Genomic DNA, 24735 nt, shown 5'->3' with positions numbered 1-24735 from the left:
TCAGCAAGTTTAAGGTCAGCTTGGAACACAGGAGAGCCCCGCCCCTTCCCATGTCAAATCCTACTGTTCATTAAAACTACCCGAGGCAGAGAAAAGTTACATTCTGTGTAATTCCAACCATGTGACTTTCTAGTAATTGGTCCCTGGTTGTGGAAAGGAGTAGGGAGGGATGAACAGATGGGACACCGGACTTTTAGGACAGTGAAGACCCAAGCTTTGACCTGTTCTCATATTAGCTGGAGAAATGAATTTCTCTGGTTCACGTGGTGGTGGGGGGAACAGGGGGAGGTTAGGGAGGGAAGGCCATTTAAGCCTGGAACTCAGTAGTACTGACACCTCAGAGGCCTAGTCAGCCAGACTGCTACTTGTTGTACTGACCACGTCTTCAGTAGGCACCCAGGACTCGGCACCACCTACCACCCGGCTCCCTCCCCAGAGGGAATATTGTCTATTTTCACCCGAGAAGGTGAAGGCTGTTTGGAGTGTGCTCATCTGTCTATAGTGAAGGTAACCCTGTAACCTGGGGTGTGTGTGTCCCCTGGTAAAGCTGGAACCCGGTCAGTAACTTCCAGCCCCCATCCCCAGCTGATCCACCCTGTAGGCTGAGTGAACGAGAAGACAGAGATTAGGGAGGGTCTGCACGGAAAACAGGAACTCCTTGGCCTCGTGAGCCCACCTTTCCTCCACCTCCTTCTTCCTTCCACCTCTCCTCTCCCTACCTCTCCCTACCCTGCCATGCCACTCAGCGGCCTACAGTGCCTCAGAGCCTTCCAGAAGATCAAGCCAAGTCAGCTGGGACAAGAGAAACACACATCTGGACACAGAAGATATACAAAGCCTTTCTTTCTTTTCTTTTTCTTTTTTAAACTTAACAATGGGCTTTTTATTGTTTTTAATTCACTTCCTAAGAAGTTGATTTTTAAAACACTCTTATGGAGTTTGTTCACTTGTGCTACATTCAAAACCAATGCCAACCAAAGCTCTCAGCAACAGATGACGGTGAGCATACCTTCCTGGCTCTGCTGGGGACAGCGAGGCCAGCCACCCAATTCCAAGCTTTTCCCAAGTGGGTCCCATTCACAAAGCTCCCTGACTCCTTGCTATTTAACGGCTGCCTCTCATTCACTCTATAAAAGTATTCTTAGAGATATATTTAGATGATTCGTTTTTAAGACCTGGGTTACACTGGCTGCCTTAGTGCAGAGGAGCTGGGTTGAAATGGGAGCCCACTGACAGTGGGCTACCCTCTGCTCCTAGGCTTAAGTAGATGTAGAAACTATATTACAGATGCATGTGCCAGGACGAGACATGCAAGTGTGCTGTGTACAGCAGATGGGCACGCACACACAAGTGCACATGGAGGCGCAATGTACACTCATTGGCACAGAGATGCATTGGAACTCAGTGCTCCCACCAAACCTCCCTCTTTTCTAGTCTAGCCCTCCTGCATTCTGAAACCCATGTGGGCAGCTGAGATCTTGTGGGATGTTTTTGAGGGGGTGGGGTGGGGTTGTACCTGAGTCCTGGTCATCTCCCTTTGGGGACCAATCTCTATGAGCATTGTCAGTAAACATTAGACCAGCCAGACGACCACAGAATCCAGAGAGCTGACGCTCGCTCCAGAAGAGCATTGTCCACATGTGTGCACATTGTACACATGTGTGCCCCAAGTGTGCAGCAGGGCTGACTGATGTCCTGTGCTGAAGCAACTGGCAGAAGGGCCACCTGCCTGCAGGGTATGCATCCTGTGGGGTCCCTCAGCTGTCTGAGCCTCCCACCTAGGCAGTTCATCCTTCATCCTAGGCATGTGATGGGTAAGCCAGTGTAGGGTCAGCGACCGGATCCCAGTTACTTCCACATCTGCAGGGCCACAGTTCCGAGTGTTCATAGCCCTCAGTGTCACTCCCGGTGTCTCTTCTGCAACCTTGGCTCTGGAGATCCATACGGGAAGAAGGGAGGTAGGCAGGGAAGGTGCGCTGCTCCTGGCTCAGGCCTATGCTCCGAGCTGGATTTAGTTCAGCCCTTTTTCCGGCTAGTGCCGAGTATAAAACACAATCCATGAATGTCAGGTCCACGTGACTGCCAAACAATGTGCCAGGAACTACCCAAAGCTGGAGGAAGGTGTTCCCCACAACAGCTGCTCCCACCCCAGCTTTCAGGTAAAAGACAACAAAAGAGGAATCTGAGTTCTCCAACACCGGTCCTCTCCCAGGCACACATCATTATTTGTAGCATCCACGCCAGAGATCTGAGTAGCCTAGCACTCAGCACCTTCCACACAGAGGTGAGGTAATCATCCTTCCTTGTGGTGTGGCAGCTGGGAAGGCCCACCGAGCCCTACAGGAGTTCTCTGATGTAGCCCACCAGGCTTCCATCTGCCATTTTGGTCTCTTGCCTTCTGCCCTGGGCCTCACCAGCCAGTCAGGTACGGTTTCTAATAGTCTGTGGGCCCCAGGCTTCCCCACAAGATGGATCAGAACAGAGAGAACCAGGAACCCCAAGCCCCAAATGATACACATTCCAAACTTGTCCATGGATGTGCCTGTGCGCAGGTCATGCAGCACAATGGGGGAGGAGGGCCGGGGGAGGGGCCGCAGTCCCCAGCCCCCTGCCCGCACGGGCGACTATTGCATGAGGGCGGTGGGCCTCTGGAGGCGAGGAATGAGCATGCTGCCGATGGCCCTGGGCACATGCAGGGACTCAGGATGCAGCCTCATCTTCCTGGACTCCGGGAAGCTCCGGGCTTTTGCCCCCTTCTCCACACCCTTCCTTCCTGTTAGAAGACACGAGGGGCAGAGGGACCTCAGGAGGCAGAAGGTGTATGCCAGGACTCTCACCCGCATCCACATAGGGATAGCTATCCTACAGCCTTTCACGCCCCAACTCCACACTAGGCCTCCCTAGGATCTCTTCCATCATGGCAGTCTTTCTGCTAGTTCCCCAGGCCCCAAGCCTCAACCTACAACTCTTGTGTGGCTCCCCACTGAGATGAAATCTAAACCTCTCAGGAACCTCTAGGGATCCGACCCAGATGACTTCCTGCTATCCCAGAAGTACCGGCCAGGTCAAAGGGTCAAAGGTCTTCCACATTAACCTTGACTGGCCCCCAGTGGGTAGAAGGCCTTTCAGTCTGTGTTTTCTTTGCCTTGACTCAGGGCAGAGTTACCATCAGTCTTGGAATTCCATTCTTCAACGGATTCCTGAATCTGATCAGGCATCCCCACTCCCAACCTTCGCTTTTAAAAATACCCAATCAAAGGATAAACCTCATGGAACTGGACTAAAAAATACCACAAAAATGTAAAAAATGGGGTCTACCGAGAACCCCAAGGTCCTTGATGAGGTTAAAACGTACTTTATCCTTGTTTTTGTTGTGCAGTTCCACCGTCCTTAACCGGTGGCTGCTTCATTCCACCACCAGGGGGCACCAAGATACAAGCACCAAGCTGGCGTGGTCTGATGTTCAGTTTACCGCACAATTGTGATTCAGCTGTCCCTACATAATCATTAACAGACTCCTTTTCACGCTCAGCTCTGTTCCAGTTTGTCAAAGTCTATATGATCCACCAGGCGCAACTCCAGCATCAGGGCCCTGATATCAACTACCTGAAGAAGAATCAGGAAACTTGCAGATATCAGTGCTCTCCCAGGTCTACCTCTCACTGTGCGGCCACTCCTTGGAAGGACACCTGCACAATGTCCATAGTCACCTCCCTGGGAAAGTACCTTCAGCACAGGACAAGCCAGAAGTACAGTCCTTCTCCCTGGAGCTCCCTTCACAGCCCGGAGAGGTGCCCAACTGCCCTAGAACCAGGATGTTCTGGTACTGAAAGTAGTACTCTCTGAAGGTCTGTGCACAAACTCTAATTGGCAGGTGAATTTTACTACAGCAGAAAAATTGGAAGCCAGACTCAACGTTCAGAGAACTGCTTTTCTGGCCTCTTCCACAAAGTGCTGAAACCATGCATATGGTTCAAAGCAGGGACCCCTTAGCACACAGGGGTCAGCTAGCCTGTCCACATGAACTCGCTGGACAAACACTCACAAAGTGCTGGCTGTGGATGACATGAGCCACTCAGGAGAGTGTCAAACAGCCAGCCTGGGGCCAAGGAAAGTGGACAGAGTGGTCATTTCCCCACAGACACCAACCTTCGGTAAGGAGCTGACCTGATCTGTCTGCAGACTTTTGACTACCAAAGGCAAAAGGAAGCACAGGTTGGAAGCCGGAGAGCTGTGCTGGACCCAGTGGAGAGCATGACCACAGCAGGCTTCCAAAAGATGCTCTACCCTTCAGTGTGTGCGTGAAGGACACTGGGCCTGGCCAGGGGTGCAAATGAGGCCCTGCTCTGAAACTCCGATATATCCCCAGGCTCTAGGAAGAGCCCCCATACTAGTACAAGTCAGGGATGTGCCTTGGTGCCACACCTCAGCCCAGGGAGCAGCCCACAGGCCTCAGCCTACTGTACTTACATCAGTAAGTTTCCAGGTGCAGACATGGATCTTTCTTCCCTGCGTGCTTGGGGCTCAAATGGGTTCCCAAAGGAACGCTTTCTCAGCATGGATTTGACCAGGATCTGGGGAACACAGGTCAGTATGGAAAACAGGCCTGGACACCTAGTCCCTGCCTAGGCAAGTAGGAGGCTTCTGGGGGGTAGGGTGTGATCTAACCGACAGGTGGGAGCCTTGAATCAAGTCTCCGGTCTTTCACTGTCACACCTAGACACCAGTGTGGTATCTTGGGAAGGGCAGCAGGTCAATGAATGCATGCATGCAAGGGACTGCTTCCTCCTGCCTTGGGCCTCACCAAGCCTCAGGTCTCTGCCACAACTGACTAAGTCTAATTGCTCCATTAGACTCCAATAGAGCAGGGCTTCCACAGCCCCTGTGCTGTGGCTGACAGACTTGATGTCCCACTGTTCCCTCAAAGGCAAGAACAGAGCAAGCCCCAGGCAGTAGCCACACACTTCTAAGACAAGAGAGCCCCACCTCTCGCCCTCTTACCACAGTGGTCCAGCTGGGGATGAGCTTGACTGAGTTCTTCACCTCCTCCTCAGTCACCTCCACCACACTACAGTGCTCCTCCTCTGAAGGGAGGGGCTCCTGTCCATGCTTAGTCACCCAAGGGTGTAACTGCAGAGCCCAGGAGATGGGGAGGGGTCAGGGCCATAGGCATACAACCAGCAACCAGCAAAGGTGCCCAGGTATCCCTAGCATTGACCTTGAAAGACTCCTCAACCCTCAAACTCCAAACCCCAAACCCCCCCACACACACACACACACACACGTGCCAGTATAGGTTCCTTCAGGAAGGGACAGAGACCTTGGCCCAGACCCACCTTGATATCTGACACCCCAATTCTTGTTTCAGGGTTCTTGTCTAGCATCTTCAGGATCAGGTCCTTGAGCTCCTCACTGACCTCTGGCCTAGCGGAGGGAAGGCACGGGATGAGGATACCACGGTTGAGGAGGACCCCTTCCTCCACCCTCCTTGGGACCAGGAATAACCCTAACCACATTCCTCGAATGCAAGGACAGGAGCTCTCCATCTGCTCTGGCCCCTCCCAGGTATCAAAACCCCCACACTAACTCTGAAGGGTAAAATGGAACCCTGACAGGGTGAGCGCTCTGCTGACGTTCCGATACCCTCCCCAGGAGTGGGCGGGAGCTTCCATGGTCCCCTGCCGTGGACAACTCACTCCTCAGGGAACACCACGGCCTCATTCTTGATCTTCCTGTGAAGGGCCAGGATGTACTCGTCAATGAACGGGCACTGTGGGAAGGGGAGACAGACAGGATGTAGGCCTTGATCCGCACTGCAGGGGGCAGGGGTGGGAGGCGGCATATGCCCTCCCCCCAACAGCAGATGGGAAGGGCCCCACCTAACTTGTTCAGGGCACACAGCAAGGGCTCAGCGAATGTAACTGAGCAGATGAGTCACTGGAGACCGAGGCTGGCTGCATCTGCCACCTGCAGTAAAACTGCCTGCAGCAAAATCTTTGGCGCTCTCCCAGGGTCTGGCGTTTGGGGACCTGTTCACTGAGGTCCCCTCTGCCTTGTTAAGTGTGGCCACCAGAGCCAAAGCACCCGAGGGCAGGAATCTTGGTCATATCAGTGCTAGAGGTCCCCAAGACCCAACAATTTGAATAAATGATTGAGTGGATGAAAGAATGAATGGCATTGAGAGAGAGGAGGACAGGGCTCACTCTGGCTGGAGGGAGGAGGAAACACCTCTGTCACCTCCTCTTGGATGTGTGCTGTCCCAGGACTCCACTCAATCCCTCCCAAAGGGGAGAAAGACAAACAAAAGGCCTCTCCTCCCTCAATCTTCCTGGCCCAGGTGGGCTTTTTCCAAAGCCATTTTGTCTAGGGGCACAAAAGAAGGTCCTGCATCTGTCATCCACTTCTGGCTCCCTGGATCCAGTCAGAGTCAGTTCTGCAGGCTCCTCAGGACTCACCTTCCCATAGATAAAGCAATACAAGGTGACCCCGGTGGCCCATACATCCAAGGCCTAGAGAGAAACGAGTTCACGTCAGTAAACATGGCCAGCACCTCCACCAACTCATCCCCACCTCCATCCCCATTCAGCTTTACCAGGCTATGGAAGAGCCCCGTGGGGATCCTCCTTCCCTAGGCAGGCATTTATCAACAAACACTCTCTGGGGCTTGCTCTATGCTGGGCCCTGTGCTGAGCACCAGGAGATCACAAGGATGACCAGAACAGAACAGCAACACTCCTGGGATTGTGGACTTTCTAGAGACAAACCCAGAAGAGACACTGTTTCTAACTCAGCAGGTTCCAAGCCACATTTCATCCATGGGGTCATCTGCTGCCTCCATGACACAGATGTACTCCCAAAATAGCAGTATGGATTGGACTAATGCTCAATAACTAGCTCTGGTCTCAAGGGGTTCTCACTTCAGCTACTGCGCAACTGCTTCCAATGCCGGAGAGCAACCCCTGCCCACCCTATCCCCACGTCCACCTACAACTCCCCTCAGGTCCAGGTAGGGCTCCCCATAGGCTCCTCATGTGTGTAGCCCCTGACACAGACAACCATCATCATCATCATCATCATCACCATCATCATTAGAATCCAACCAGGGAACACTAGACATCAGGCTGCTTTTCAAAACATCAAGGTCAGAATGACAGAGAGAGGCCAAGAAGCTAGAGGGCAGGGAGGACAGAGGACATGTCTGTAAACCAGCACTTGGCGGGTAGCTGCTGGAGAATCACGGGTTCAAGGTCATTCTCAGCTATGTAGCAAGTTCTAGGGCAACATAGGATATGTGAGCTCTGTCCCCACCCCTCACTCCAGAAAAGTCGGGGAGACTACTCCAGATCAGAGAACTCTAAGGAGATGGGACAGTGAGCCTGATGGATCTCCTCCAGGATTAGGAAAGAAAACAAACAAACAAACAAACACCAGGCAAGCCGACAACATTTCAACACCATTTCATAATAATTTAGATGTGTGTAATCTGTTGCAGAACAATTTCATTACTGATAGACTCCTGACCTTGGTCACTGTACTGAGATTATTTAAGGGAATGTCCTCCCTCTTAGGGAAGCCACTGAAGTACATAGTGATAAACAGACATACTGTCTCAAAGTGAATTTCTGAGTGGCTCAGAAAAGTGCAATAGAAATATGCAGGAACATAAAGACAATGAATAAGCTTACGTGACAAAGCGGATGAATCTGGGTAAAAAGTTACATGGGAAAATGGAGAGATGGCTCAGTGGTTGAGAGCACGGGATGCTCTTCCAGAGGATGTGAGTTCAGGTCCCAGCACCCACATGGTGGTTCGCAGCTTTCTATCACTCCATTTCTGGGGGACTCAACGCCCTTTCCATCTGCGGGCACCAGGCACACACTCGGTGCACTGACATGCAAGCCAAACACTCACAACATTCCTGATCTTACAAGTTACACGGTATGCCTTTATGCTCTAATTTTCCAGTGAATTTAGAATTATAGCAAAATAAGAATCCTTTCTTGTTTTTTGTTTTAAAGTTGGGAAATAAACCCCAGCGCGCGCGCGCACACACACACACACACACACACACACACACACACACACACACACACACACACGGCAAATGTTCTACCACTGAACTATATGTCCAATCCAAACAAGAAATTCCAAGCCTATAAACCAGGCACAGGCATGGCTGACATTGCAGCCCATCTATAATGATGACACTAGAACCCCATGTAACCAAAGAAAACTACACTCTCCACCCCGTTCTGTCGTCAGCAAGCTTACATTTTGTTTGTTTATTTTTTTTTTTTTTTTTGGTTTTTCAAGACAGGGTTTCTCTGTGTAGCTTTGCGCCTCTCCTGGAACTCGCTTTGTAGACCAGGCTGGCCTTGAACTCACAGAGATCCGCCTGCCTCTGCCTCCCAAGTGCTGGGATTAAAGGTGTGCGCCACCACCGCCCGGCTGCAAGCTTACATTTTGGTGTTGGGCTGCATTCATAACTACCTTTGGCCACGTGAGAGTCTAAATTCCACCCAGCTCTATGCCTTTCAATCTTCTGCCTCCATCTCAAATTCTCTTTGTCCATGGCCCAGTCTAGACCTGAGGAGGCCTCCACCTTCCTTGGGCCATGACTCTAAGCCCTCATCACCGTGCAGAAAGATATGACTGGGGCTATTTTGGTTCTGCCTGGCCCACAGTCCAGTACAGAGCCCCACACAGACAAACAGCAGTAACAAATACAAGTGAGACTGTGACCATTTGCTAGGAAATGAGAGGAGCCACAGCTGGAGTACGTGTTGGGCTCCAGGGAAGAGGCAAGCATGCCACTATCCAAATGCAAGAAGCCTAGAACCTTCAGCTTGCAAAGTGGCCCCCCCACGGCAAGCTGTTCTGCCCCTCTACCTGAACCCCCAACCTAGCCCAGGCCCTGAGAGTCACCTTCCCACTGAAGCTCTGGCCAGAATCAGAAATGGCCTCAGGGGCCATGAATGCCGGGGTCCCTGCCGTGCTAGACAACTGAGCATCATTTCCCTCGAACTGGTTGCTGACCCCAAAGTCGGCGATCTTCACATGGCCATCGTCCCCAAGGAGTAGATTGGACGGCTTGATGTCCCTGTGGACGATCTTCTGGCAGTGCACTGCAGAAGAGAAGCAGGTGGTAATGCAAGCCTTGGGGATCGCTGCCCGGAGCCCCTCTCCTGCCTTCACCCAGCCTAGGAAGCAAGCGGGTGCATCCCAGCCCACGTCCATTCTTGTTAGGAGAGAACCTCAGAAGATGAGACCCTCACTGTTCCACTATGCAAGTGAGGACACGGAGGGGAACCTTGGGAGTCTTTGGACTTCCACACCAAACAACACACTTCCTGCTGAGGAGGGAAGTCAGAGGAAACTCAGGCTCTGTATTGCGCGTGGATGTCTAACAGATAACAATATCAATATGCATCTCAGTATCAGAACTTGACGTCTGTCTACGACCCCCATCACCAGCAAAACAGAAAACTTCTGTTCTAGCCAGGTAGAGTGACACAGGCCTATAATCCAGCTGAGACAGGAGGATTGCAAATTCTAGACCAGCCTGGGCTACATAGCAAGAAAAGGAAAGAAAAGGAAAAAAGAAACTCCAAGTTCTTCCTCTATTGTTTCCTAACCCTAAAGACCTCAGCTCCTCCTCTCCGCCTCGGAGCACGCAGCCATGACAGGCCAAGGTGAAAATAAGCCAAGCTGGGTAGAGTGGTACACACTGTCATCCACCATAATCTGAGGTACTTAAAAGACTGCAGTAGATAAGGAGTTGGAGGCCAGCCTGGGTTACACAGTGACACCTAAGTTAAGAAAAACGTACTCGAGTGTGTGAGTGTGTGTGTGTGTGTGTGTGTGTGTATGTGTGTGTGTGTTGCATCTCAGTGTCTATCTTAATGTACCTGCTTCCATCATCCAGGCCTTTCTAACCAGCTCCAACTGCCCCTCCACAAGACCAGAATCACAAGTCTTTGGGGCTCTCTTCCACCTCTCCAGTCCCTGGTGCTAACACGTACCCCAGAGACGCCCTTCATTAGCATCAGCTGGGCCCTGAGGAAGCTATTACCTAGAACCAACCCTAGATTAGCAAGCTTCTGAAGTGGAGTTAGGAGATGGCAGACAGGCCCTCAGCAGAGGAGAAGGACCCAGAAAAGGAAAGGGGTGGAGCTAAGCTCCGGAAGAGCTGTTTCTGCAGCTGACTAGACCAACAGACCAAGGATAAAATGTACCCATCCCTCCTATACTGTAGACCCTTGCTGGAGTCTATGTATTAAACATTCGCCTCTGTGTGCCTCAGTTTCCCTACACGTACAAAGGGAGCATTAATCTGAAGACACTAGAGAGGCTCTGCAGTGTAAAGATGCCCATGTCACTGTAGGTCACACATCACCCAGGGAGAGAGAATTTGCTCACAAGTCCAGCTAAGACGTTAGAGAGATGGGCAGCACTCCCATCCCCCAACTCAGCCCAGAACCCTATTTTTCTGAGGGTCCTCCTCTTCCTAGACCAGTCAGTCACCCCAGGCCGGCTACCCCACCTCCTTCACATCCCATTGCTACTGCCCTAATCCTGACCTCACCATCTGTCACTTGAGCTGTGGAAATAGCCTGCCCCTGGCCAGCTGGCTGCCTCTCACACCCTATCCAGCCACCACACAGCTGCCAGACAGAGCTTTCTAAGAAGCAAATCCTGTCAGGCCTTCCCCTGCTTAGTTAGAGCCCCCAGGGCCTCACAATATGGACAGGATTTAGTCAGAAAGTCTTTCTCAGAGACGTTTCCAGCCCTCACCGTGGGTCCCGAAGAGAGTTCCAGCACCATTGTTCATTGGCCACCAGGCCCTGCCTCTTAGATGCACCACCCAGACAGAGTGCCAATCTTCAAACAGTGCAGCCCCATTCCTCTCCTGCCTCTGCCCGGCTGGCTCTCCCACCACCAACCCTCAAAGCTGGCTGGGGAAATCCTACTCTTCTTCCTTCAGGACCTGATCTCATGTGGCCTCTTTCAGAAAGCCTCCACAACACCTGTGCCTCCCCACCTGCCACTCCTGGGCAGAGCTCCCTTGGTCCTAGACCATCATCTGTGTGGCTCAAGTAGGTGCACATGAGTGAAGTGAATGAGTGAAACAACGAATGCACTTCTGGCACAGAAGCTATGCGCGCCTGAGCTCTCGCCTGAGGTCTCCTTAGCTAAACCCACCCTACCATCACCACAGGCATCACTCCAGGACGCACTCTTCCCTAAGCAGCTGGACACAAATCTCTTCCAGCCCACATCTCCTGAAGCCCTTCGGAGAGGGGAAGCTTGGCTAGAATCCAGCAGAAAAGACCGGGACAGAACACCCGGAGACAACACAGTGGTGAACGCGAAGCACGGAGAAGGACCTAGCGCATGCCTAGTGAAGCGAGCTATGGCCCCGCCCACACCTCCCCGCCCCCATCCCCACTAAAGCGGATTGGTAGACCAGCGCTGACTGACAGGAAGGGCTCAATGGCTGTTTAGCGTGGGCACAGCCCGCTCCTATGTCCTCTAGCTCCAGTCCCAGTGGACAGGCTGTCTCACTCACAGTACTCGAGGCCCAGGATGATGTCCCTCAGGTAAAGACGAGCTTGCTCCTCCGGGAAGGGCTTGTCGCAGGGCACTTCCATGACCGGCCTGTGGGGAAAGAGAGGAGGGCTGTTCAGCAGAATCTGAAACAGAGATTGCCTGCCGCAGGAACGGGGAACAGAAGCCCTCCAGGGAACCTGGTGCTCGTGGGTTCAGAGAACTCAAGATTCTAGCTTCTCCCATATGCCCAAAAGTTGTAACCTGTCTATCCCCTTTCAATCATGTTTTCAAGGCAGCTTTATCTCTATTTCCACTGGCTTGTAGTTCTTGCAAGAATTAAGTTTAGCCAAATAATTACAAAGATGCCATTTAACTCAATGGCTTTAAAATTGTGGACCCAGACCCAAGAGTCATGAAATCAATCAGGTGGGTCTGCTTTTCTTTTTCTATTGAAATAGACTGTTTCAGAATGTATAGCATGTGAAAAAGATATACATTCTGTTCCAGATTATCAATCACAGACATGGGGCAATGCAAACTTTTACTTTTTAAACCTAGCGTGGTGGCGCACACCTTTAACCCCAGCATTCAGGTGGCAGAGGAAGGAGGATCTCTGTGACCTGGAGGCCAGCCTGGTCTACAGAGCAAGTTCTAGGCAGCCAGAGCTACATGGTGAAACTCTGTCTCAAAACAAAACAACAAAAAACAGCCTGGTGTTATGGCAAGTGCCTGTAATCCCAGCACTTCAGAGGCAGATAAAGGAGGATCATGCATGAATTCAAGTTCAGTCAAGTCTAAATAGTGAGATCTTGTCACCAAAAACAATAAAATAAAATAAAAATAAATAAACATATACTTGTTTTGAAACAGGGTCTCACGTAGTCCAGGCTGGCCTGGAATTCACTATGTAGCTAAGGATGACCTTGAACTTCTGATCCTCCTGCCTCCAGCTCCTGATTGCAGATGTTAGCTGCCACCCGTGGCTTTATGCAGTGTCAGGGACTGGACCCTGGCTTGGTGCATCCTAGGTACTCTACCAGCTTAGGTACAGACTCAGTCCCTACTGCTTGATTTGAATGCAGGTGGGTTTTTTTTGTTTTGTTTTTGTTTTAATAGTCTTTCAGGTAAGCACTAGCAAAGAGAAAGTTCACAGCCTTCATTACAGGATTGGCAGTGAGGGGTCGGGTCCTGTGCCCACTAGTCTATGTCAGCTGCTCTGCAAGTGGTCTGCTAGATCAAACAGGGCAAACAGACAGTGTCAGAACACCAGGCTTCATCAACAACTTGCTTTGTGACCTCGGGCAGGCCATTTGCCTTCTCTGATTCTCAGGCATTTCCCTCCCATAATCATGAGTTGTAGTAGCTCAAAGACCCCTTGGTGATTTAAATACAAGTATGAATTGTATCCCGTGTGTACACTTTTGCCTGGAAACATTCCCCTCACCCCCCATCCCATCCAAATACCTTCCTGGTTTTTCAAGGTCTGGCTCAAGGCCCATCCCTCTCCCAGCCTGATTCCCCAGCCTCCACAACGCCCACCAGCCTTCACAGAATGGTCCCAGGTCTCTTATTTACCCCTGAGGCAAGAGTTCTGAGGGCAGGTGCACAGCTCTGCTTTCTCCTACACTAGCTGGCCCCTGGGCAGGGAGACAGAGGGGAGGATAGGGAGACCTGGATTAGAAATGACCTGCCTGACTGGGACGGGGAACTCACCCCTTTCTCAGGAGGTCAAACACTGAAAGAAAAGAAGAGAAGGAAAGGTGTTGTAAGGCTGTAGGATGGCCGTGCCAAGGTCCCTCCCTGTTCTGGAGAGGGGCAGGGGGACAGGGCAGACGGAGTGGGCTCGCTGTGGGCCTGCCTGACCTGATCCTTGGGTGCTAGATGAGACTGTCAGCCTGGACCCCTTTCCCAGGGAGGACCTGAGACTTCATGAGAAGGGGCAGACATGTTAACACTCCTGACTAAAGCCTTGCCTCTTGATGTGGAAGCCAGCTCTCCGGCCCCACCCCCCTTCTGTGATGCAAAGGGGGCCAGAGTCTTGCTCATGCTGGGCAATCTCTAGAGCTTCACCTCCAGCCCTCCCTATCCCATTTCTCCAAACCTCCTCCAGGAAGAGCCCAAGTAACAATCAGGATAAGGAACTTAAATAATAACATTCATATTAATAAGGATAATTATAAATGTGCACATTTCCTGACATCAACCTATAAGACACATACCACAATTATCTCATTTTATTATTATAAATATCGTATTTTGAAGGGCTGGGTATTGAGCTCAGTTCCCCAAGCATGCTGGGTAAGTGTTCTACCACTGAGTTACACGCCCAACCCTATTATCCCATTTTATAGGTGGGAAAACTGGGGCAGGGTCCCCAAGCTCACTGACTCAGCCAGCTTCTTGTACCTACTGAGTACAGAACCACGCTGACTGGGACTGGTTCAGGGCAGGGAGTGGGGCCCAGGAATAGGCACTGAATCTGATTAATCTAACTCTCTTTCTGCAGCGCCGCACAATGGAGTCCAGGGCTTGAGAGTACAGGAGGTCAGAGCCTGTACATGGCCACCTGAACATCCCGTGTGTTCCTGGGGAGCCCTCACTGGGACCAGCCCTAGGTAAGCTGCTGTGAGAATGAGCTAGGTTACTCACCCAAATAGAGATTGTCCTCGGCAGGGTCATCCAGGACCTGGTCAGAAAGAGCAGACATGGGCACAGGGCTTGAGGAAGCATGGGGTTGGGGAACCCAGGCCTTCTGTCCTTTCCTGACCCAAGATCTCTACTGTGCCCTGCAGCCACCCTGGACACAGAGCAGGAACTGTACAGGTACCAACAGAGGGGCCTCAGTATCACTGACACCCCACCCCCACCCCCACTCCCTCGAAAGGCCTTCCATGTAACACTGGGTCCTTCTTCCCCCGTGATGGAGAAGGGATTCACAGTTACCTCCAGGACTGCCCCTCACTCTCAGCAAGAACACCCCAGATCAGCCTGAACTGCCTCTGATACCTCCACAGCTCCAGCCAAGGCTGGTCTGTGCCCAGTGCCTCACCCACTTCTGCTCCCTAGGCCCTGGTAAGGCTGAGCACCCGCCTCACCCACCCACCAAGCTCCCGTACCCTCGCCATCCCCCCTACCTCGATCAATTTGACTACGTTCACGTGGTCCAGCTTCTTTAGGATGGCAATCTCCTGGTACACACGATCCAGGGGCAGCAGCTGTTTGGCTGGCCCTCCCTGGGCAGCTTGAGACCCTCTGGGAGGAGGACGACCTTTGACCAAAAAACAAGGTAAGGCCCTGGTCCAGGAGAAAGCCCCTCCCGAGGCTGAGATCTCATTCCAGCTCACCAAGCCTAGTCCATTCCCAGGCCATGGCTCCTGTTTCCTACCATCCACCCCCACTCCTAGGCAAAAGCAGTTAGGGACCGGTCCCTCCCCCTCTGCCCCAAGCCTACAGCTCCCAAAGACAAGGCATACTTACGGGGAAAGCCATACTGCTTCAGTAACTTCTTTTTGGAGAGAACTTTCATTGCCTGTGGAGAAAGGAGCAGAAATATCACACGCGCAGCCACCAGGGGCTAGGAAAGGCTGGTTACATGGGGACTACAGTCCAGATGGGCACACTGGCAGCTGCCACTGGCCCCGAGCATGTGGCCAGGTATGTATCTGCTATGCCATAGCTGAGTCTAGGCCTTCCCTCCCTTCTCCCTTCAGGGGAAGCCAGCCTCTGCTTGTGTATCCCAAAGGAACATTCAAGCTCAATCCCTTAGCGCACCCCAGGAATAGGAACCTCCCCAGTAAGAGGCAGCCCTAACCCCTTCCCCCAGCACTTCTGCCTACTACCCAGGCTTCTGGGGCCTACCTAGGCAACCCCCCTTCCCAACCCCAGACTCACATAGTGTCTGTCTTCACTTTCGTTGTAGGCCAGCCTCACCACACCGTAGGCACCCTGCAGACAGCCACTGGTCAGTCCCACCAAACACAGCCACCTTCACTCTGGGTCTAGCTCAGGAGATGGCAGGCCTGACAGCTCTGGCCCCAGCCTTTGTACCCCAACCCCACCCTATCTCCTGCCACCTGGTTCTTGGGTTCACATTTCAGAGATGAGGAAGGGACCCCTGTGCCCTAGGAACCGCCCTGCCTCACAACTCCAGGTCCTTCTTTCCCTTAATCTCTATCAAGAGCCCTGGGAGTTGGGGGCTGGAGAGATGGCTCAGAGGTTAAGAGCACTGGCCGTTCTTCCAGAGGTCCCGAGGTCAATTCCCAGCAACCACATGGTGGCTCACAACCATCCATAATGATATCTGGGGCCCTCTTCTGGCCTGCAGGTGTATATGCAGACAGAACACTGTATACATGATAAATAAATAAACCTTAAAAAAAAAAACAAAAAACCCTGGGAGTCAGGAATCCAAAGTTATCTCCACCCTCCTCTGGTGATCTCCCAATCGGGCTGGGGTGTTCTTGGCTCTGCTCCCCAGTCCCATCAGAGGGAAAGAAAGATGCTCAGAGAGCACTCTGCAACCCCCTCCCCAATCCTGCCCAGGTCCTACCTTGCCAATCTCGCTCTGCAGCTTGTACTGGTTCAGTTTTACACAGTCCTAGGGGAGAGGGGAGCATCAAGGACAGCTCATTCAGACACAACAGTGCTCCCATCCTGGGAGACCCTTCAGGGCCCAGCCCTACTTCCCAGACCCCCAGCTCTCACCAGCCTTTCAAATTTGGATCGGGGAAGATTGGAGGGTAGCATCGCCACCACGGGAGACAAGAAGCCTGGGGTGATACGTGAAAATATGAAGGGTGGAATCCTGGCTATGCTGCGCTCCCACCAACTACTCAAGTTCACATTCAGATCCAAGCCCGTGAAAGGCCAGAAACTGGAAGCACACTGCAGTTTTTAAGTCAGAGCACTCTTGGGGGCAGGATTATGGCTCGAGCTTGGGATGATGCGGGGATTGGGACGTGCATGATCTATTTCCAAAGCTCTAAGAAGGCTTCTTAGGAACAAGAGAGGGTCCTCTGTCTGGGCTGAAGGTGGGAAGAAGGCAGGAGGTAGCCTTTGCTTTAGATGGCTCTTCTCTGGGTAGGAAGAAACCCTTCTGGCTAGGTAGTGAGCTTCTCTGCTCTCAAAGTATGCAAATCAAAGAAAGCTAAGTATACGGGACAGATGGTGGGCAAAAAATCCCGGGTTTTCCTGGCAGGCCCATGAACAACTCCTACCTAACTCCATCTCACCAACCTCCGTGTCTGAGATGGCCACATGGTGGGACTCGATGGTGGGTCTCCGCCAGGCCCGAGGAGAGATGTGAGTGGCAGGGCCCGTGGAGTAAGGCCCAACCTGGGCCTCCAGACAGCTTCCGGCTGGCCGTTCCTGCAGGGAGAACTTTCTAGCTGAGAGGCTGGGCCGCACTGGGGTGGGTCTTGAAGCACTGCCAGGGATCACAGAGGCAGCTCTGGCCCGGGGTGGAGGGTCCACACCATTCCTGGCAGGCTCTGGGCCCTCATCTGCCTCTTCCAAGTGAGTCACATTGATGGCTGCCACCCGATCTACCAGCTCTGCCCGAGGGTCCTGGCAGCAGACGGCCGGGCCACTCTCCATCACTTCAGTCAGTGGATCCTCTGTATAACCTTGGTGGGAAGCTGAGAGAGGAGAGAGTGTCACTCCTGGCCGGGCAAGTGGATTGGGCCAAGCCACAGTGCTATAGACCCACCTCCCAGTTGTTCCCTGGGCCTGGCTTGCTGGCACATAAATCCAGGGATTCCTAGTAGCTCACCTGGCTCTGCTGCATGCCAGCCCTCTAGCCCCTAGTGCCCCTGCCTGTAAAATAGGTCCAGTCACTTCTACCCTGATGGCTTCATAGAGAAGTGTGTAACAAAACTGATTCAGCAGTCAAGACAGGCAGACGTGGCAGACCTGGAGGTCTAGCCACACTAAGGCACAGAGTCCCAGGTCAGATCAGTCCCAACCATCCAGGCAGCCCAGTAGCTCACCAGTCGCCATACTTGCTGGCAGACCATTACAATATAGCCCCTTACATGTAAGCAGGCTGGGCACTGGAGCTGCAGACCCAGACACCTCCTCCAGGAAGGCCTTCTGGATATCCTAGACCTTCACTCTCGTCCCTCTCACTGTTTTCAAGAGCACTTCCTGAGGTCTCAGGCCTCTGTCACCTCCTCTCACTATCTTCAAGACCCCAAAGCAAAGCTAACCATTCACCTCCCTGCTGCAGTAGAGCTCCTAGCCCAGAGGAGGATGCACTGGGGGCCGTTCTGCCACACAAGACACTAGTGCAGCTTCTGTCTTCCTGTTTTTTCCTCCAGCCTGCCCATGTGACAGAACGTCCCTATGGCTGCTTTACTGCGGCCGACTGCTCCTGGGTCTGGCTCCACACATACCTTGCATCTACTGCTGTCTATGTTTCCCCAACCAGCTAAAAACCCTAGCAGCAGCCCTGGCTTGAGCCTCAAGTCAACCCCCAGCCTACATGCTGAACCCCTGACTTACTCTCAGACCAGGACAACCAGTCTCCGCCACAGCCCACATTCTGGCTCCACCTCCACCCCAGGCTCCCTCCTGGGCCTCACTCTGCATCTTCTCAGAAAAGGAAGTAAGTGGACTCCTGAACCCCTGCCCTTCCGGTCGATTTGGTGACTTCCTCTATCCTGACTGCAACTCAGAGGATACAGGTCCCATGGGCGACATGTGCTCACTCTATCTGAGGCTCTCCATCCTTGGCTGTCAACGCTGTCAAGGTGGTAGGGCTGGCTGGAATACCCTATCCACAGGTAGGGAAGCCAGCCACCTCTGCTGCCAACCTACCACGGGTCTAGGGCAAGCCAGGCTTCCCCCTCTGTACTGTAGATGCTATGCCTCCCTAGCCGCCCTGGCTACCATCAGACTTGGAGGTAGACTGTAACAGGGCAAGGGTCCGAGCCTCTGCTTGGGACCACCTGTGCGGAGTGACTGGGAGCCAGGAGGCAGCAGAGCTGCTGCTGACGTGAAGAAAGGAAGAGGATGGGGGAACTGGTGAGGCTGGAGCCCTGAAAGGCCTCCCTGGAAGAGGTGAGGAGGGGGAGGGGGGCTTCAAGGCTGAGAAGAGCCTCCCCACGCCTGACGAGTCCTCCACCCTCTCTTCCATTCCCCATAGGGCAGGCCTCCCCACCAGGTCCTAAGCACTGAGATTAGCTCTTCGGTCTGCTTTGTCTCCCTGTAAGATCACTTGTGTCTTCAGCAGTGCCTGGCACATAAGAGCTTGATAAATATTTGCTGAATACAAGTGGTCGTCATAGTGATCTCTACAGCCCTGTTCCCATTACATGGATAGGAAAGCAGCCTCAGTGAGGGAACCCCAACTAGCCTCAGGCAGTAGACCACATCAGGGGATGGAAGACAGTCAGAAGTTCCCGCCCTCTGCTCTCAGGGGAGCCCCCAGCAGACAGAAGCCACAGGCCGCCCTGGCCCATAACATTTGCATATAATTTCCCTCAGATTACAACTCCCCAAAACAACTTCCTTTTAGCTCCCTCTCTCCCTTTCCTCAGAATGCTCTGGGGTCACACAGCAAGTGGGTGCAGAAGCCTTCCTGTTCTCGTCTAAAGACTGTTACCTGGCTTGGTACCCGGGCTGGGATGCCAGGCTGCCCACTTCCTGGCTCTTAGAGGTGGGGAGGGCAGATAACTTTGGGTATTTCTCATCAGTGAAACGGGCCACAAGGCAAGTCTCACACTCATGTGGTTGTGAGGTGTAAAGATGCTGATGCCTGGGAGGGACACAGAACAGCGCCTGCCACTAACAAGCCAGAGAAAGAGTTGTGATTGCATGGGATGAGCTGGGGCCCAGATGGATGCGAGGGTGGCGGTGGGAGGAGGCTGTGAGAGCTGACGTCAGGCTCTCCATCCATGCCTCCCTCTTGCCTGGATCAAATTCAGGTGACTAAGCAGGGCTTGGCTGGAGGGAGGCAGCAGGGAAGGCCCAAAGTTCCTGCCGAGTGAGTGTCCAGGAGAAAGGGCCTTGCGCCTGACCCAGAGAGAACATCCTGGAAGAGGCTGGGGGCTGTGCATCCTTGTGCTGTGGCTCTGCACCTAGGAGCACATCTGTGCAGACAAGCAGTTCTTGCTCTCTGAGGGCTCCCCCTTGTACTGGTTGATCGTGTGCACTTCTGGCCCTTTAGACCTGCACATGCGTGTAGCCAGGGCCAGGGGAGCGGGACTCCAGAGGTCAAGTCTGGATTTCCCCACACAGGCCCTGTCATCACCAGCCTGGGACTGGTGATGGTTTGTAAGGCTGGCCTGAGGGTCCACTCCTCCTTGGCAGCTCACACAATGGGTTTTCTCAAGGCCCCACCCAAAACTAAAGCCTTGAGAATGCTTTGTAGAAGCTGACTCAGCAGGTAAGCAGGGGTCAAGCAGACAAACAGAAAGATGGACAGACAGGCTGAGACCCACTCCCAGGGCACAGCAAAGACTCTTGTTAGTGTGGAGGGCGGAATGTCAGGGGGTCAGTCCCTCCACTGACCTAGATAACAGCCCCAGCCACAGGTCTTCTCTCATTAGGCAAAGTTCAAATCCTGTTCTCCCAGATGGGAGCTGTGCTGCCTGGGTTAGGACACTAAGCTTTTTGTTCTTATTTTTATTTTGTTTTTTTGAGACAGGTTTTCTCTGTGTAGCCCTGACTGTCCTAGAACTCCCTCTGTAGGCCAGGGTGGCCTTGAATTCAGAGATCTCCCTGCCTCTGCCTCCCAAGTGGTGGGATGAAAGGCCTGTGCCACCACGCTGGGCTAGGTAGGACACTAAGCTTCTTGAAGCATCAGTTTTCCCACATCTGAGTAAGATAGACCGTTACTGTCCTGTGTTCTCTGGGAGCCCTAGAAGGAAGTGGAGGGATCTGTGGACACAAAAGCAGTTTGTGCCTGAGTAATGTGTGGCTAGAATGTGTGTGTATCTGGAAGCAACTCAGAGTGAGCCCCACTTTACCAAAAACAACCTACTTTAGGTGCTTGGCTCTAGACTGGCCTGGCTCCGGCGTCTCCTCCAAGCTGCGCCCCACCCTCCAAGTGTCTGACACTCCCATGTACACAAGCTCTTGGCTTCAGAAGCCCACTGCGTCTGACCTCCTTTTGAGGACATGCCCCATCCAGCTAGGTCCGAGAGTCTAGAAGAGGAACGAGCCAGGAGACCCTGCTGTCACCTACACGGGCTCAAGCAGCCCTATCTACAGTAACTTCAGAGACCAGTGACTTCAGATCTCATTCTGAGTTCTGTTAGAATGTTCCAGAGCCAGGCTGAACCAGGGACCAATTACCATCCAGGCAGAAGATGAGCAGCCCTCATCAGCAAAGGACTGGTGGGGGGGGGGGGGGGGGGGGGATGCAAGGAGGTAGTAGCCTTGTGGGCTACACACCAAAGTGGTCGTGACATCCCAGGGATGCTTCACTGTAGCCTGTTTATGCTTCTGACAAGGGTCTGATGGCTCTGGCAATGGTGCCCTCTGCAGCTCCCGCCCCTGCCTGGGATGACTCAGTCCCCTTGAGGGAGACCCAGGAGTCTGGTGCCAAGTCATGCTCAAGGATGCCTGCTGTGAGGGTGGCCCTCCCACTACCTCTGGGGATCCCCCGAACACCCAGGTGGGCTCATGACTCCCCCTTTGCGGCTGTCCTCAAGGCATCCCTCGGCCCACCTGTGGAAACTGACATCTGTGGTCCTCCTCTTCTGTGCCAGCTCTCAGCCTCCGCCCTCTTTCCAGAGAGCTCCTCCCCTCCCTGTTCCTGGGTAGCTCAGCTCCGTCAGGGACCCATCCAACTCAAGCATCATCCCTGGACTGTTTATCCTCCTCTGCCCCCATCACAGAAGTGGGAACTCCATTTCCCCAGTTCTCACAGTGCCTGGGCCATGGAGGCAAGAGTCTCAGAAGGATTATTCCCCCTTCTCCCCTCTCTCACCGCCGGCCTACCTCCTGCGGCCCCCTCCGGCTGCATCGCACCACTTCAAGCTTCCCCAACCACAGGCTCTGTGTCACCAGGCCTTTGCACACGCTGTGCCCTTCTGCCAGGAACACGCCTCCCTTGGCTTCACTTCCTGAAGACCAGTTCAGACATCACCTCCTTTGAGACGCCTCTTTGATCTCTCCACTGCTGGCTGGATGAGCTAAGTTGAACCCCACAAACAGCAGAGATTCGGGGATAAAACAGCCAGATCCTGACCTCACTGTTCTTTCCCTACTTCCTGGGGTCTCCCTACCTCCAGATTCAGATCCCACTCCCCTCCTCCACACCAATTGCTAGTGGGAGGATTTCTAACATGCAAATATGTTCAGAGTTTGCCCCGAGTTCTTCAGGGGCCTCAGAATCTGGGGAACAGACAGGCACAGTGACTCCTGACATGCAAATTCAGAGCCATGCATCCTGCCACAACTATTCATTGGGAATTTGCTATATAGGGACTGGGAGATAAACCAGCGAACCTAAAAGACAAAGTCCCTGCTCCCACCGTTTGCTTTCTGATAGAGGCAGGAAGTAACAAATAAGAATGCTAGGACTGAATATGTGATAGGTTACGTGGGATATCCTGGGAGGACAGCTATTGTAACAAGACAGCGCAGGAATAAGACAATAACACTTGATTTCAGATGCAAGATCTAAGCAGCTATGAAAGGACTAAGGCAGTAAACAGTGTGGACGTCTGCGGAAGAGCATCTCTAGTCAGAGGGACTGGCCCATAGAAGCAAGTGCCATGAGGTGGGAAGGTGCTTGCTCTGTGTGAGGGTCCCTGATGGAGGGGTACATCTGGAGAGAAGCCACGGTCTACTTACACTGGCCTCGGGGGTGTTTCCTGGAGGGGGTGACACTGAAGTTCTTTTTTGACCACTAAGCAGGATTGGGGGTTGGGGATTCACCCTCTGCCTAAGAGAGATCCCTTCCCAAAGTGGGACTCAGGGCTTGGTGTGGGGTTGGGCAGGCCTTTGTAGACAGAAACCAGAAGGCCTCCAACACCAGACAGGGAAGCAGTTCTGTTGGATGAGGTTTAAGATGATCCCCATTTCTGCTGTGAAGATTGAGTGTGGAGGGACAGAGGAGCAAGCAGTGGGTTCCCTGAAGTGTGTGGGTCTAGAACAGTCTGACCTGTGCACAGTGTGTGTTGGATGGAGGAGACAAGGATGTGGAGAAGGCCTGGCCTCTTCTCTTTCCCTGGAATTTTCAAGGACACAAGCTGTGTGTTTCTCTCACATCCTGAACCTGGCCAAGACAAAGAGGCACTCACTGGAACACAGTCCTGGGACCCAGGGCATGTGACAGAAAGCTCTGCTCACTCTGCAACACCCTCAAGACAAGCACACACCCCTTCCTTGACATATATAACCCATGTCCTCGTGACCCGTGCTCACACACCACTCCATCCTGAAACGCAACCCCCAAGTACACAAGCACACTCTTGGGTCCACGTGACGCATGCACACCCGCCTCCAAACACCACACACAGCTCCCCGCGCACGTGTGCACCCTCGGAGCCCCAATCCTGTGCCCACCAGAAGCAGAAGCTGCATCGCCCGCCTCCGCCACCCTCAGCCAGGGGACGACTACGCAGCAGCTGAAGCCGCTCGCCGCATCCGTCCCATTCATTACCCCGCCCCCAGCTCTCCACGGAAGACTCACGGGAGGGCCGTGGGAGGAGCGCTCCGCCGAGATCCACACGTGGGTGCACCCGTCCAGGCCCACTCCGCATAGACACGGCCTCCACCCAGAGCCGGGGCCCGGGGCACCATGCGTGGGGCTCCTATGCAGTCCCGCAGACAACATCTGCGGAAGGGACGTAGGTGGCCGGGCGCCCGCATAGCTGGCTTAGACAGACGCAGGCTCGAGGAGCCACCCCGCGGACTTGGCCCTGGAGACACAGTGGGGATCGCTGCACGCTAGGTCCGGGCTGCCCACGTAGACGCGGCCTCGCAGACCACCCCTCTACAACACGCTCGCTGTACAGAGCGGCTCAGCCGTCCGCACCCCAGTTCCCCACTCCAAGTCCCTGCCGCCGCCGACCCCTACCTCGGCACCTCGCGACAGTCTCCACGGTGGGCGCCAGGCTCGCTCCCGCGCCGTGCGCCCCGCCCTGCCCGCTTCCCCGGGCTGGGATCGCCCCGCTCAACCCGCCGGCGCCGCGGCTCCAGGCAGCGCTCGCTTCCCCCGCCCGCCGCCGCGCCGGCCCGCTATCATTGGCTGCGCCGCGCAGCGCCCCGCAGCGCCGTCCAATCAGAGCTCGGTCCTGCCGCCCGCGGGCGGAGGGGGCGGGGTCTCGACGGGATCGGGAGGAGGCGGCTCGGGAGGGGCCCTGCGGTTGGGCCCGGACGCGTCACGCCCCCGGCGCCCGCAGACAGACAGGCTAAGGGAACCCGAAATCCCTCGGGCCACGTCGTGAGCCCCTCAGCCTGGCCTGAAGCGTACGGTGCTTTTTCCCGAGTCTTCAATCCTGTGTCCTGGCCTGTAGAGGCAAGAGCATCCCTTCCTCGGGGCTGATGAGGCCCGGTGCGTGCCAGGGACAGGCTAGGCGGAGGCAGCGGGAGAAGGGCCTGGAGTTGAGTGTTCTCCTGGGGTAGGGAGAAGCCAGGAGCAGGGAGGACCGGCGGAGTGCTGGGGTTGGGCAGCGCTCAGGTTTGGGGAGGAGCAGGAGGCAACAAGCCCCTAAGTGGGGCTGAGGGAATGGAAAAGAGCCCGACAGGACCAAGAGGCCTTGCCTGGGGACTCTGGCCCTCACAGACTCTTGGTTCGATCCTGCTGTTAGTCTCTTGGAGAATCCCACATCACTGCTTGCCTCAAGCCCAGACCCATATTGTTGTCTCCAACTTGGTCTCCCCTGTGTCCCTGTCTCCAGCTGGAGTCCGAAACCGGAAGTTACCACCTGAAAGCTTGCCTGCGTAGCAGGTTTTCTGACCCAACCAGTGTAGCACAAGGTTCTGCCATGCTACCTCTTAAAGATCCCTAAAGTCTACCTACCTCTCTCCACCTTCTGCCCCTCCCTGAGCTCACCCACTAGTCATGTCTCCCCCATCCAGTCTCACTTCCCGCTGGCCAACCTGGACAGGTTTTCAGAAACACCGAACAGCTGCCTCCTAGGATCTTCCATTGTCCCCACTACCTTGAGAATAGGTCTCCCTCAAGCCCTCCACGGTTCACTCCTCACCACCAGCCCCACTTGTCTTTTG

The 24735-nt window shown here is 53.9% G+C and overlaps 1 protein-coding gene across 1 annotated transcript; it reads right to left on the bottom strand.

Moving 5' to 3' along the window:
• Positions 1–697: 697 nt before the first annotated feature.
• On the bottom strand, positions 698–23687 carry Camkk1 (calcium/calmodulin dependent protein kinase kinase 1). The gene is made up of 16 exons (XM_059271145.1): positions 23582–23687; positions 16786–17186; positions 16100–16147; positions 15442–15495; positions 15028–15079; positions 14685–14818; positions 14200–14236; positions 13264–13285; positions 11570–11658; positions 8926–9125; positions 6456–6509; positions 5697–5770; positions 5337–5424; positions 5002–5130; positions 4471–4574; positions 698–2773 (listed from the first exon to the last, which is right to left on the bottom strand). Exons 2-16 carry the CDS (start codon positions 17143–17145, stop codon positions 2701–2703), a joined length of 1518 nt encoding a protein of 505 aa, XP_059127128.1. The 5' UTR covers positions 17146–17186; positions 23582–23687; the 3' UTR covers positions 698–2700.
• Between the last annotated feature and the right edge of the window lie 1048 nt (positions 23688–24735).

Source organism: Peromyscus eremicus, chromosome 8a, assembly GCF_949786415.1.
Source record: "Peromyscus eremicus chromosome 8a, PerEre_H2_v1, whole genome shotgun sequence".
Classification (NCBI taxonomy): Eukaryota; Metazoa; Chordata; class Mammalia; order Rodentia; family Cricetidae; genus Peromyscus; species Peromyscus eremicus.
The sequence above is the reverse complement of the archived record's forward strand: the minus strand, read 5'-3'. Positions and strand labels throughout refer to the sequence as shown.

What these genes read in the sequence shown, in the direction of transcription:
- Camkk1 (XM_059271145.1), bottom strand. Translation starts at nt 17,145, where the DNA reads ATGGAGAGTGGCCCGGCCGTCTGCTGCCAGGACCCTCGGGCAGAGCTG. An exon ending in GCCAGAGCTTCAGTGGGAAG is followed by an intron (nt 6,510 to 8,925) that starts GTGACTCTCAGG and finishes GTTTCTCTCTAG; the next exon opens with GCCTTGGATGTATGGGCCAC. An exon ending in TTGGGGTGTCAGATATCAAG is followed by an intron (nt 5,131 to 5,336) that starts GTGGGTCTGGGC and finishes TGGGCTCTGCAG; the next exon opens with TTACACCCTTGGGTGACTAA.